This window comes from Felis catus, chromosome A2, assembly GCF_018350175.1.
Source record: "Felis catus isolate Fca126 chromosome A2, F.catus_Fca126_mat1.0, whole genome shotgun sequence".
Lineage (NCBI taxonomy): Eukaryota > Metazoa > Chordata > Mammalia > Carnivora > Felidae > Felis > Felis catus.
In genome coordinates, this window is record NC_058369.1 from 118073298 (window position 1) to 118087831 (window position 14534).

Here is a 14534-nt window from a genome sequence, read left to right on the forward strand (position 1 = left end):
AAGTTCTAAGCAAATTATCCACATTTAGGAATACAGGTGACAGATCTAGTAAACGGAGCATTGTATTTTTAAAATTTGCACAAACTGATCAGAATCTAGCCAAATTATAGTATACCAGCTAAACTCATTACGGGAAGTCACTCCTTCAACCTAACAGCCACGATCTCTAAACCAACACGCCAAGAACAAAAATAGAGCTTCAAAATATTAGAGTATGTTAGGGTTCAATGCCTAAGGACAAAGACCTTTATAGTTACAGAAGGGTTTATGCTTCCTTTAAGCAGAACATAAGTAAGTACCTGCATATAGGTTAAGAGAACTACCTGGGCAAGTTAGGCCAGCCCATAAGAATAGGCTGCACATCTAGAATATGGATGTCCCCCTGCAAAAGGCTCACATAACATGAAAACGTTAAGTCACGCAAGGATACAAACCAATTGTAGAGGAAAGGGAAGTCAGTAGAGTATGGACTTCATAACCAAAAGAACTGGAAATACTAGAATCACAAAACTTAAGAGCACATATGGGGGAGGGGGAGAGACTACCAAGCAGCCTACATGAAGTGCAGAGCCCAAGGGGCCATATAGCTCACAAACGGGGGGGGGGGGGGGGGGGGGGGGGGGGGGATCACGACCAGGACCTGGGCTGAAATCAATTTCAGGCACCCCGTCCTAGAAATTTAAGTGGCATTTGAGATGAAGCTCAATGAGCTTATTTCAGCAGTATATGGTTAAAAAAAAAAAAAAAATATCAGGAATTTCTGCTCTAGTTGTCTACCACAGAGTATCGCAAGTCAGAGTACTGCTTTGGTTTGTAGAAATGCTTCCAGATCTGGTCAGTTTTGTACAGTAACTTAAAATCTGTTTAGACTGGTTTTGCAAGGGAGCACACCTCCAATTGTAACTTGATCCTTGATTTTAGCAAGGCGCATTCCCCCAGAAGTTACGTCAAATCTTCAGTTTGAGCTTCTGTATTACCAATTTACTTGTAGGTCTTCAAACTACAAGTACCATCATACACTGTATTAACAGACTAGGCATGGTCCTCTAATCCTTGAAAGCACAAGCACAATGACCAACTACACCCAAAGCATCAAATGCAGGTAAATAAGGCACCTAAACGTAACATGGACTCAAGACGGTCACAATAACTAAAAACTTAAAACTGTCTGGAAGGTATTTGGTCCATTGTGACCCGAAAAGTAAATCCATCAAGCTTCCTCCAAAGTTTTATCTAGCCTTTTCACGAGTTTCCAATGGCCTCAAAAATCACAATGGCTTCAAAGCACGTAAATGGGAGCTTACTTTCCCACAATATGCCAGTTTCAGCAATGGAAATCCCACACCAAAATTTCAGGCTAAACACTTGCAGATTGACCTGGATACCCAGATTGACTAAAATGTTCTTGCTAGCTAGGAAGTAGTCTTAAAATGGAGTTAGCCTGGAGTTCAGAGAATTGGTGAATGTTGGAGAAAAGGAGCAATCTGACCTAATTACTTCAAATATCAAAACCTAATTGAAACTATGTATTTTACTGGGTATAACTTGATTCAAGTTAAGTTATACCCAATTATCTGACCCATTTCCTGTTTATCACTCCAGTCAATCTGAACAAACCATGGCTCAGGAGACCACACCTTTTTGGAGAGACTACATCAAAGTAAGATTTTAAGGGGAGAGTTACATGAACTTCGTATCTAACATGTTCCCAAGTATTTGGTACAGGGTTTACAAATGCAAACTGTAAGGGGATCACTAAGATCTACACAGTTGAGACAAGTAGTATCTACTCAAACATCTTGTACTTTATATAGTTTACCTTTGGCTGCTATGAAATACACGTCTTGGTGAACACCTTTGTGCATAAGGGCCAACTCCCACCCCAGTTTGAGTTGGACCCAACATGAAATTAGTCTTACCTTCTTCACCTATGGGGAAAAAAACGTACTCCTGTAAGCCATTCCTTCAATTATAAAGTTTCAAGAAATTTTAACAGATTCTCATCTTTGTTTTCCAGATAAAGCCATCCCGTTTCAAAAGTAGCCTCAATAGGCTGCAATGTTGAACAAAGTCTTAGAGAAGGTGAAATTAGATTCTCCACTGTACAATCCCCATGTAACATGTGGTAAACAAGAATGTCTGGATTTGGGTCCCCCGTCAAGGCTGGTTCCAGTTCCAACAGCGAGCAGTGGAACTCAGGACACAATTTGCACACACCCAAGCCCCAGAATGGAGAATGCAAGTGCTTTTATCCTTCTTGATCCGTCTTCCTCCTGAATTTGCCCCTTTCTTGGGTAGTCTACTACTCACCTCACTAATTTGATCAGTCACCAAAAGACCCGTTTCAGCTAACAAGTTATTGTTGCAGTCACAGTGGTATGGCATTGAAGCTGGATGGGGAGTATCAACCATCTAGGCATTCATTCCAAAGATGACACACATACATAAAATGTTGCCAAGAATGTGCATGTGCTTTTTGGTATATTGAGATTCATGTTTTCTACTTGGCAAGGAACCCATACTTGTGAGCTGGTTAACCGTCATTACTAAGGTACCAAGATTAAGATTCTTTTAACGTTTCCTTGAATTAACCCCATACTCTAACTTAGTACAAATAATTTCTAATCACTTTTAGGTCTTAGCTTGCCTTCATACACCAGACTAATGAAAACTTTAAACACAATAGGAAGATCAAGTTTCAAAAACTTTCAGTGAGTAACACTCTAGTATGGGAGCCAGCCCTCAATTTGGCTCCCAATGATGCTAGCTTCTCAGTAATCTTGTAAGTAAAACCCTTCAATCTGTAGAACATGACCAATACACAAGGTAGCATCACTTCCAAACACTGATCCTATTTGGAGGCTTTGGGTTGCTCTTGGGATAGCTCACTACTGGGGAGGGAATGGCCAGCATCAACTTGTCAGTCCTGCCAGTATGCCCTAATCAAATTTTTCCTAACTGCAACCTTGAGCTTCCGCAGAGTCACAGCTGCAGTTTGCAGTTTAAGTTGTTGACCTGCAAAGTGAGGAGTTCATTGTTGCTCTGAACTAAGTATTGAGGTTAAGGGTTAATTAATTAAAGCCGCTTTTAGAAATACAACACATGTATCAAAGGTTGTGATTTCCTTCTGGTAGAAAACTTACACAAAAACCACACTTATCTCAAGTTCTTAAACAGCTCAATATACAACATACACATGGGGAAAATGCCTGTGGAGTGTTCAACATTACCTACTCAGTTGAAGTAAGCCAGTGAGCTTGATGTGCATTTTTCCCATTTGTGCAGATTAAGGGTTAGGTACTTAAAGTTGTGTTAGCATACCAACTTGATTTACCTTGCAAGTTCAACTTCTTGGTAGAGTTGGGCATTTCTAAAACCTTCAAAAAATTTACCTAACTTTGAAACATTCTCACAAGTTCACAGTTGATGGACGCAGCTACTGTTTGAAACAAAACAGTTCATCTTTTGGCCATTAGTTTAACTTACCTGTGAGATACCTCATCAAAACCAAAACAACAAAAAGTTAAATCAACCTTCCTATGGATCTTTCATTATTTCAGGTAAACATCCAAGGCACTGCTTATTAAAACTCCGTCCACCATGTTTAACCCTTAAAAAAGACAACCACTGAAACTAAGTTTGAGATGCATATAAAGCTACTTGACATCTGAGAAACTGGTATGAGATGGTGTCTCAGTGCTTTGCCCTTAACTGGGACCACTCTAGTTTAAAATATTTGCAAAAACGCCACCAGCAATGTTAAACATAACAAGGTAAAGCGAGAAAACTAGAGCAGTATTCAAACGCTGAATGTACAGTATAAAAAGAATGGCATTTTATTAGGGACAGCCAATAATGTCCACAATGCTTTTCTTGACTATTAATATTGAAATAAAAATGGCAATATGCATAGCTTTGTGAAACTGCTTTAAAACTCTAGGGGATGGCAATCTTTTAGACAACTGTAAGTTTATAGAACAAGATTCACACATTTTATGTGTAAACATTACACCAAGTATTTGAATACAAAAGTGTTTATTTTATAAACTTTATATTTAAAATAGAATTTTAATCTGTCTACTCACAAAACCTAATTTAAAACATGATACATTTCTCTCTCTAGCTTACTTGATGTTACTCTTTTACAAACAGTACTCAATTTGTAATGGTTTTATATTAAGAACCTGTACTAAATGATGTATTTTATCAGAAAACATTTCCCTTTAATCTTAAAGTGCTTTTTTTTTTAAATGAAGGCACCAACAAGAACTACTTTCAGATGGTACAGTATTTCTTATTTCTTGAAGACTCTGTGGTTGACCACTTCTTCATTAGTTACCTGCAGCAAGACACCTTCCTGCCAAAGGAAAAAAAAAGTATCTGAAGAAGTTTATCATGTTTGTCCAAAGAACCTAAATAACTTCAGTGGTGGTCTTAGGATCAAAGAAGACTCACTGGTGCATACAGTAGAATAAGCCCTGATAATCACATTCCTGAAAAGGCAATAAAGCCAGGCAAATCAAACTGTTGACACTTAAATGAATTTCAGCAGCCAACCTACATCTCTCCTATAAGGTAGGGGATTGGAAAGAATTACCACATTTAAACCTAAATATTTAGTACTTGATACATACAGGATTTATAATGTAGACACTTTATTCATAAATATAAACTATCATCTGAAAAGTTTCAACCATTTTACCCTACCTTCTCCTGAGCCTGACCCTGATAAGCATGTACAACTAGGAACAACCATTATAACAGAAGAACAAAATTCTTTATTTTTAATAAAAACCACTAGTTCACTCAAAATGCTTGATCCAAGAAATGTGAATACACAAGGGTGTAATGATGGGTAATTTCATGATTTATTGAACTTGCAGCCTAACTTTTACCTACCATTTTACTACCAACACCACTGAAGGAACCAAGAAAAGCTTTATTAATGATCACTTGGCTTGCGCCTCAGCTGTTGAAATGAAGCACTTTACAGTCTTTGTGGCAGCAGAATATACTTGTCCATGGTTCATATCAATGCTAAATTCCAGCAGGGAAAAAAATGATATGTTAAGCACCTGAATCTTCATAGAGGGAGGAGGGGGTGGGAAAGAAGGGAAAAAAGGGGGGAAAAAAACAACCAAAATAATTTAAGTAAATGACAGATTGGAAAACAGGGTTTATAAGATTCTCTTGAGTTTATAAATTGTTAAACTCAAATTTATAGCTATGTTAAACTACATAAGAACCACTATACTGAAAGACCATTGAAGAGTAGTATTAGTTTATCTTTTGGGGAGGAAAATTAAGAAAGGAAAAGTAAATAAGATCTTACCTAAAGAAGTTTAACTGAAGCTTAGAACTATTTTGCTCTACACCCTCAGCTTTCGTTGTCATCCTTATAAACTACTGTAGTTAAAGCTTTGTAGAAACAGCACAGTTTTTTAAGACTGGCTGAACTTAGTAGCCGTCAAGAGTTCTCTTGTACTAGACCTGTATCCCTGAAGAGTACCTCGCTGGGGTTATTTCCTTTCCTTGCATTGAAGAAGCAGCATCTAAAAGATCTAAAAAGGTGTTTCTCTTTGCAGAGATATCCCTTAAGTTATCTAGATAATTTAATCCTGATGAATTGCAGACAACACACTTATATCTGACCAGCATTTATCTTACACAAATATAACAACAACTTTGCAAAGGACCTTAATTATACTACCCACTCCTTAACTTATTTAAAATAAAAAGTCTATAATTACACAATTTCCTTTAGAATTATTTTATTAAATCATAAATGTACAACAGCTTCTTAACTCTACACACGCACTTAAATTTTTTTAAAGGAAAAACGTTATGTCTTATTACACCATGATCCTGGCTAATAGCTTTTCAAAACTTTGAGAAAAATCTTAAAAAAGGTTTCACATGTCACCTGAAACTTACAAATTTAACATTATCAAAGAAGGAATGCTTCTACACTCTTACAAAGACCACTAGAAAGAAACAACAATTAAAAAGCTAAGAAACTGTCTCAAAGGCATTTTTTTTTTTTACAATCCTTCCTCCACAGTAAGGTAATGTTATTAAATAATCCAATCCATTCACAAAATGGCTCTCTGCATCTGCTCTGGTGTCTTCTGCCATATCACTGCATATTTATGCATGACTGAGATAAGAGTTTCCTTAACATTGTTATTTCGATAACCTGAAGCTGTTCTGTTACCTCTGGGCTCTCATCCTCTCCTATTTATACAGTGAAGCCTGTTTCAACAGAAGTAAAGAGTAAAAAAAAAATAGGTTATGAAATTATCCATCTAACCAGATTTTAAGGAAAGATAACATGATCCTAAAAAGCTTTTACTCCTGGCAGCTAGATCTCCCAAGACAATAATAAGGTAAAACTCAAAAGCTACTTACCCATGGCAAATAGGAAGAAGCTCAATATCGGCTTCTCCCTCCATAACCCCCACTTCCTCCACTGCCTCCAGGACCATAGTTTCCTAGAATTGTTAAAAACAGCAAGAGAAAGCAAATTTACTCCCATTTTCTGCAATTAGCCTAATAGTATCTATAATCGATTTCTATTTTATAGATATACACTCCTTGAAACAAGCAGCTCATAACCTGTTACCTGCTTCTAGTCAACCTATTACTCGGGAAATGATTTATCCAGACTCACAAAAAGGTTAATTTGCCCTTCACAATTGAGAACATGATCTACCACAATCATTTGGAGTAAGATCAAAAAAAAAAAAAAAAAAAAAAAAGACAAAAAATCGGTTTGGTTCTACCGAAAACTTTAAGAGCTTAATACTGTGAAATAAAGGTTTGTGATTTAACTTTCAAAGAGAAACATAGAATTTAATACAGCTTGCAATGTGCTCAATTTTATTTGGCTTTTTAAAAAGTAATCAGCCAAAGAAAAAGAGCCCCACCTGAAGTGTCTAACCTACTTTTGTAAGTCCTAAATATTCTATACCACTAAATATCCAATCCCATCATTTTAGTGATCATAATGGAAATGTTACTCAAACTAGCAATTAAAGTGTCTTAAGACTAATCCTTTAATCACACAAAATAATTTAAAGAACCTTATAAATTACCTCCACCATATGGTCCCCCCATGTTCCTGCTACCACCAAAGTTTCCACTCTTCATTGGACCATAGTTAGAAGGTTGCTGGTTATAATTTCCAAAATCATTGTAATTTCCACTTCCGTAATTTCCTGTGAAAAAATCGGAAGAATAGGTTTTGCATCATGACTTTCAAAATAACATATTCCAACATTCAACTAGCGACATATGCTAAATATTTAGGACAAAATCTCCCATAAAAACAATCAGAATAAATGCAAAACACCTATCTACAACTCTACAGTTTAAGGCAACTATTGACAACATTGAAATAAAAATCTCACTTGTTAAATCATGTTAATTCCAATCCAAATTCCCACATAAAGGTTGCAGGTGAAGTTATTACCTCCTCCATAGTTGTCATAACCACCTCCGTAGCCCCCACCCTGGTTGCCATATCCAGGTCCTCCACCACCATATCCTCCTCTTCCTCCTCCATAACCAGGGCTACCTCCAAAATTGCCACCTATTATAAAATAAGCCTTTAAGTAATTACTTAGTATTTTCAATACCATTTGAACTGTCTTATCACATCCATTTCCAACTTTCCAAAACACATTCTTATAAGCAAAATATTTGTTCTACAAAACCTCTTCCGTAACAGCCTCAAGGGCAGAATAGAGTACGTATGCTTGATAAACATTTAGAGGCAGGGAACACCTCCTCACAACCAACGGGATAAAAACCTTTACAGAGACCAATACTTGCAATGCCATAGCTGTTCTCCCCTAACACTAAAGATACTAAAGATTCGTACAGGTACTTTCAAAAGTTTGTATTTTGTGTAAGGATTGGGGGGTGGGGGCAGACGAGAAGCATAGGCAAGCGGGATAGCCACACACCTCTACTGGTCCAAAATATTAAGTTCCAAACATGCTTCCTGATAAATAACCGTGTCTCTTAAATAATATACCCACGACACCCTTCTGAGTAGAAATGGGGGGAGGACCAGAAATTAGCAAACTTGCATCTAATTAAAAAACTTACAATGGTAGTCTCAAATTATTGAGGTGCAAGAACTCCTCTTTCTCTTAATACCAATTAATATCTGGACTTCAAAGCAGAATTGAAACAGTTGAGATGTTGGAGTAACTCAGTTACGCTTAAGGAGTGGCAAAACCAGCAATCGCATCTACTACTAGCTCAGTTTATAATATCCCTTTCTTAATAGGATATTTGTCAGCAAATATTAACTTTCCTGTACTCCAACAGAACATATATCTAATACATTTATTACGTAACAGTAACTCACAACTTAGCTAAACCCAGGAAGAATGTTGTGTATTTTAGAAATTCTTTTGGTGACTTTTTACAAGTTATCTTATGGGACTTAACCTTGGTAAGAGACTAAAACAACGCAACTGCTTACATATACTTCCTTTGACATGTTAACCATGATCACGTCTATTGGTTTGTAGTTTTTCAGGAAAACAGCACATGAAATACATATCTAATTATTTTTCTTGAGAAACAATGGGATATAGTATGACAGCATCTATAAATTCTAATTTAAAATCCACTGAAATAATCTGCAACCTGTAAACACCTACAAGCAAAAATATCCTTTCCATAAAAATGCGAATTATGAAGGAATAGCCAAATAATTGAAACACTATCATCTAAGCCCTTTACAAAACATAAAATGCAAAACACTTAAAATTTTATGTACACACTTAACTGGACAAACACAAATAGGGTTTAAATCTTTAAGTCACAAAAACCGTATGTGAAAGAAACTGACCTCCAGGTCCTCCTCCATACCCATTATAGCCATCCCCAAATCCGCGACCACTTCCATATCCATCTGTTAGAAACAGGAAAAACGTTATTAAATCCTGTCCACCCTATTTAATTTCTCTTCCTGCTTTCCTCCACCCTCTTTATTAGTACCTCTCAATGAAAATTATCAGGAACCAACCTCCTTGTGCCAGAACACTGGTGTTTACTGGTTTATTCTTAAAACACAAATTGTGTAATTAGATCTCATGAGAATAACTGCCTAAACAAGAGGCTCAGACTTGGCAAGTCTCAATTTAAGGAGTCCATTTATCTATAAAGAATGAAGTTGGGTGAGAGAAACAACTGGTTTTCTGTTGGCACCTCATCACATTAGTAAGCCAAGCCAAACAAATCTGAAACCTAAAGCCAAAAACAACAACAAATACACAAAGCCTCCACAGTATTTTCACTCCTGATTCAGGGGGTCCCTCATTTTTTAAAATAACTGTAGTAGCACCTAATTTTTTTAAAAAAGTTGATTACCTTAAAAAGATCTCTGCAATGGATTGTTCTGGATTAGAATTTAGAAAATTATGCTTTTAGCTATAACCTCTTACCTGACCAATTCAGAACATCCCAGCATAATACAACCTACTTAACCCTTCAAGGTAACTTTCAAAACACTGGATTTCCTGAATCTAATTAAAACTAAGTTTTTAAACAAGCATATTCACCTTTCTATTCACGCAGGTGAACTTACCAGATCCTCCTCTAAAGTTACTTCCCGGGCCTGGTCCAAAATTTCCACCACCACCACGAGAATCTCCAAAACCGAAGTTGCCTGCAATGAACAACCAGGTTAGTAACAGGCATTTTACTAAGCAAATCTTAAAAAAATACAATAAAATACAATACAATGAACGAGTTAGACGTTACCTCCTCTTCCACTTCTAGAACTCTGGACTTCCTGCATTTCTTGTCTAGACAGAGCCTTTCTTACTTCTGCATTATGACCATTGATGGTATGATATTTCTGCACTGGAATGAAAAGTTCGTACTCTATTACATCAATATTCTTTACCAACAACTTGTACAATTTACCTTTTAATAAGCAAACCCAAAAATTAATGAAAAGAGCCATACACCTAGAGCTTATAGACACTTACACACAATCTTATCCACGGGATCATGATCATCAAAGGTAACAAATCCAAAGCCTCTTTTCTTTCCAGACTGCCTATCAGTAATTATCTCAATGGTATCAATCTTTCCATACTCTTCGAAGTAATCTCTAAGATGATGTTCCTCAGTATCTTCTTTAATTCCACCAACAAACAGCTTCTTCACAGTTACATGAGCCCCTGGCTTTCCAGATTCCTGAAAAAGAAAAAAAAGAAACTACCTTAACAAAACAAACCAAAACATGATTTAGAGCACAATATCTGGGTACCAAAGGTAGTTTCTATTCTATGATAAAATACCACCTAAAGCAACAGTTTATAACTAAAAAACTAGTTTCAGAAAAGTAGGCAAATCTAGGAAAATCAAGAGACACAAGACTGACAGAGCTTTAAAGTGGCAAGATTTAAGTTACGTATAAAACTTAGTTATTTTCATATTTACTGACAAAGTTCTATTTTGCTCACCTCTCTTGCAACAGCACGTTTTGGCTCAACCACTCTCCCATCAATTGAATGAGGTCTTGCAGCCATGGCAGCGTCAACCTCAGCCATGGACGAAAAAGTTACAAAACCAAATCCTCTTGATCTTTTGCTTGCAGGATCTCTCATGACCTTAAAAAAACAAACAAACAAACAAACAAAAAAAACAAAGGGGAAACTTTAGCATTTCTTCTTATTACTCGTGTTATGAAAAAGCAGTTTGAATGACGAGCAATTTTCATGAAGATGGCTTTAAAAATAACTTACTCAACACGTTAAACTTAGAGGAGTCCAAAAGTTGAAAGACTAGCATCTATAGACATTTTTACATTTAACGTACCACACAGTCTGTAAGTTTCCCCCATTGCTCGTAGTAGTTCCTCAAACTTTCTTCTGTGGTTTCAAAGCTCAAGCCACCAATAAAAAGTTTACGGAACTGTTCCTTTTCTCTCTGCAAAGGAAAACATCATTTCAATTTTTATTTACATTTCCTCTTTGTATGCAGGAAATTAAATTCTTAAATATGAGGTGACCTGCTGGCAGAGTACCTTTTTCCTCTCCAAAGGAACAGTTTCTAAAGTTTTCTGGGGGGGAAAAAAAAAACTTACATCAAATTTAAACCATATGTTAAACTGCATATTAGTTGCGTTACACCAAAAAAATTGCCTCAGCTGAACTACTACACAAGTTTCAAAGTCATTAATGCTTGAAACAAATTTACTTGACATTAAATTAACATGCCTTAATCTTAAAAAAAAATTTCTGTAGAGAGAGGAGCAAACCTAGTCCTTGGTCATTGAAAGTTTAAAGGATTGTTACTAACTTTAGATTCAATCCTATTGTCCACAACAAATAAAGTGCTTTTTAAATACTCATTGTAAACACTTTTTCTTTTAAAACATAAAGAACTGTTGGTTCTTATAACTCACAATTTACCATTTCAGGATTCAGTATCTAAAACTGACATTTATTTTCCCTTTACTGCTCCCTCTGGTGGTGATTCTTATGTATTTCAGTCCAAAAAAAAAAAAAAACACCCCACACACACACACACCACCAAACCTTGTAAAAATCATTCTTCCCCCATACACCAACTCTCCATGAGAAAAAAAACCCTTAAACATTCAATGCATTTACCAAAACATCCCTATAAAATCTGCCTCTCTCTTCTGACCAAGGGAGAAATACCTTTTATGACTAACAGTGTTCAGAGCTTTAGAAGTTTTTAACAAATAACTGATTTTTTGTGGGCATGCTTGTATTTGGTATTTACAAAACACAAAAAAATCTAGTATATTACTGAACCGTATATAAATGCAGTACAATGTTGCTGTAATCTCACTTTTCAAGAACCATAAAAGCTTAAATGACCACTGTTAACTTAGTTTTTGTATCACCACAATTTACACTTCATTGATGCAGTAAAAAAAACCCAAAACTCGAGTTATTGACCTTAACGGCCATCTGGCAGACTACAAAGCACAAGTGTCTCCAATTTTACATTGGGGGGGAGGACCGGAAACCTGGGCAGAAAAAACGTTAACCCCTTTAAACCACCAAGCAAATACATGTTGCATTAACAGCCGGTATCTTCGGCTCTCAATTAAGATGGGTTATGCTTCGTTTTCAGATAACTAGGATAAAAATTTAAAACAGGTATTCAGAAGCCAGAATAGGTCATAGTGCCCAGAAACATCTGCTGTGAGTCTATAATACAAATCAAAGGTCAAATAAAATTTTCCATACAAGAGACTATTACCAGCTAGTACTACATACAGCTCAGGCCCGTGGAGGTTACTACTTCTATGCACGAAAATTCCCCAACAGCTCAAAAAAATAGTGGTAAGTATACAATTAGAGATTTTTTTCCCTCTGTTCTCAGAATTATATTTTTAAAAGCTCAACAAATTCTCAAACTACCTCCTAAAGCCCTCAAAAGACCTGTTAAATGATTATCTGACACATTGATATTTAAATTAACCTAATTTTACTTAACTTAGTCTAACTACTATAAATCAGTTTTTACAACCCAAATAAATTACGCAAATATAAAAGCACATTTACAACAACTTTTACACATCACTAACAAAAGGCAAAAACTCATTACTTACCTCAGTTTTTCCAAACTTACCCGATGTCCACTATCGATTACAAACAAAGTTATTTTATAAGCGTGCTTAAGAAAGAAAATACCCAACCAGGCCCCCTTCGCTGGAGACCTTTTGCTTATCAATGTAATGATCAACCATCATAGCAAACATAAATGAGAAAAGCAAATGACAAAGTTCAAATACATAGTGGCCAAGCCTGAAAACAAGTTTTGTACGTAACCGTTAAAAGCAATGAAAGACTGAGCCACGTTTTAACTGAAGACCAAAAGTTTTTATTTTACTTCCCTCTTAATTTCTAGCTTATCACAAGACCCTCTAGTCTTACCCAGGAAAGATTACATTTCCCAGCAAAAATGTTATTTACCACGAATATCTTACAATTCAAGGAATCCTTACGGGATCGTGAAACCAACCCCCCCCCGTCCCCACTGCCACCCCCAATCGGTACTAACTTAATGGCTCCCCTTTTTATGTCTAAAGTTTCCTGCAATTCAACTAGCTTTTAAGTCACCGCAGACTCCGATAAAACCGTTACCCAAAAAGCGAGGGCTGGAAAACAAAATGTTCTCTTTGTAATATGGCTTCCCTTAAAACTCGGCCCGACACCCTAGGTCGTTTTACCTCCTCTTACACCGGTGCGAACCAGCCCCGGGAACCGACTCCCCCACCCGCCCGCTCTTCGGTGTGGCTTCTGAACGCAATGGCGCCATTTCATCGAGGGGAAAGCAAAGAGCCTCTAACGAGCTGCGCAGGACTTCAAAGATCCAAGCTCCCCCAAACCCTCGGAATCCACCCCGAAACGGCATGAGAACAACCCGAAAACAAAGAAAAATAGTTAACCACTTCTCTTCTTCCGTAAAGGAACGAAACTAGCAGAATCCAAAGACTGAAAAGAAAAACGCTGCGAGGAAGGAAAGGAATGAAAATGGCGGCCGCCAAATCCGGTTCCCGGGAGGGGGGGAGGGGAAGCTCCGCAGCCTCGCTCCGGAGGATCCGAAGCCCGCCGAAAAGCTCAAACGCGGGGACGCCAGAGCCCCCAAATCAGCGTGCTTTGAAAAGGGAGTAAGAATTTCCGCCTCCGCGCCCCACTTTTCGCCAAACCAGGACTGCGTCCGCCATGTGGAAGTTCCCCATCCCCCACCCCCAGCAAAGGGAAATGGCGCCGGCAGGCTGAGGGTGGGGAAGATACTGTTCACAATCCGGCCTCCGCTAACGACCTCTCCTCAAAAATATCCTGAGACGAGCCGCTTTTGAAGTGGCCCAATTTCACCGCCGCTCTCCCACGGAGGCGGATGGCCGACTTCCACCGAGGCGCCAACGGCCTCGCTATGCCCTTTTCAATAACTCATTGATTTCAAACCCGTTACCTCCATCGCGGACTCAGTCGCCTCAGCCCGATTTCCCGCAGCCGAGCGAGATGAGAGAGATCTCCGCGGACGAACACGAACCGGACTCGTCCTGGCGCTGTAGTGAGAGCTGCTGCTGCTCGAGAAACAACACCGCTAAGAGCACCTCCACACGGGAGCCGGCGCTGCTGCTACTGCCGCTAGAGCCGCTGCCGCCGCTTTTCTAGAACCTTCCCCCCGACCAACGCGTCTTCCCCTACGTCAGGCCGTTGCGTAAACGCCCTAACCGCCGCCAATGGCGGGAACGCTCTACGCCCTTCTTACGCCAGGTACGTACTCCTCCCCCCCTAGCAGCCAGTAGCAGTGCTTGACGTCACTTGCGTAAATGGGCTCAGTGAATTGCGGAAGGCTCGAGTCCTGCGTAGTTCTCTCTAATGGAATTGGGTCCAGCCCCCGCCTTAGCGCAGGGCAGGTGAGAAACGGTCGCGCAGTTTGAAATTAACGCTGTCGGGAGGAGCTTAACCCGCAGCACTAAAGCCCAGCCCCCTCAAGCCGGGAGGTGGTCCCTGCAG

The 14534-nt window shown here is 38.3% G+C and overlaps 1 protein-coding gene across 7 annotated transcripts; it reads right to left on the bottom strand.

The window, feature by feature from the left end:
- Positions 1–3813: 3813 nt before the first annotated feature.
- On the bottom strand, positions 3814–14205 carry HNRNPA2B1 (heterogeneous nuclear ribonucleoprotein A2/B1). Of its 7 annotated transcripts, XR_006594296.1 has the most exons (14): positions 13984–14204; positions 11054–11089; positions 10846–10956; positions 10491–10637; positions 10011–10221; positions 9781–9882; positions 9605–9685; positions 8867–8929; positions 7472–7591; positions 7095–7217; positions 6409–6491; positions 5333–5561; positions 4900–5037; positions 3814–4357 (listed from the first exon to the last, which is right to left on the bottom strand). XR_006594296.1 is itself a non-coding variant. In XM_011280438.4 (12 exons), the coding sequence occupies exons 1-11, from the start codon at positions 13987–13989 to the stop codon at positions 6430–6432; spliced, it is 1062 nt and encodes a 353-aa protein (XP_011278740.1). In that variant the 5' UTR covers positions 13990–14204; the 3' UTR covers positions 3814–4357; positions 6409–6429. The 7 variants fall into 7 exon arrangements, 5 of the variants coding, with proteins under 5 accessions (XP_011278740.1, XP_044908454.1, XP_044908456.1 ...); XR_890052.4 differs by lacking the exon at positions 5333–5561; XM_011280438.4 differs by lacking the exons at positions 4900–5037; positions 5333–5561.
- Positions 14206–14534: the final 329 nt, after the last annotated feature.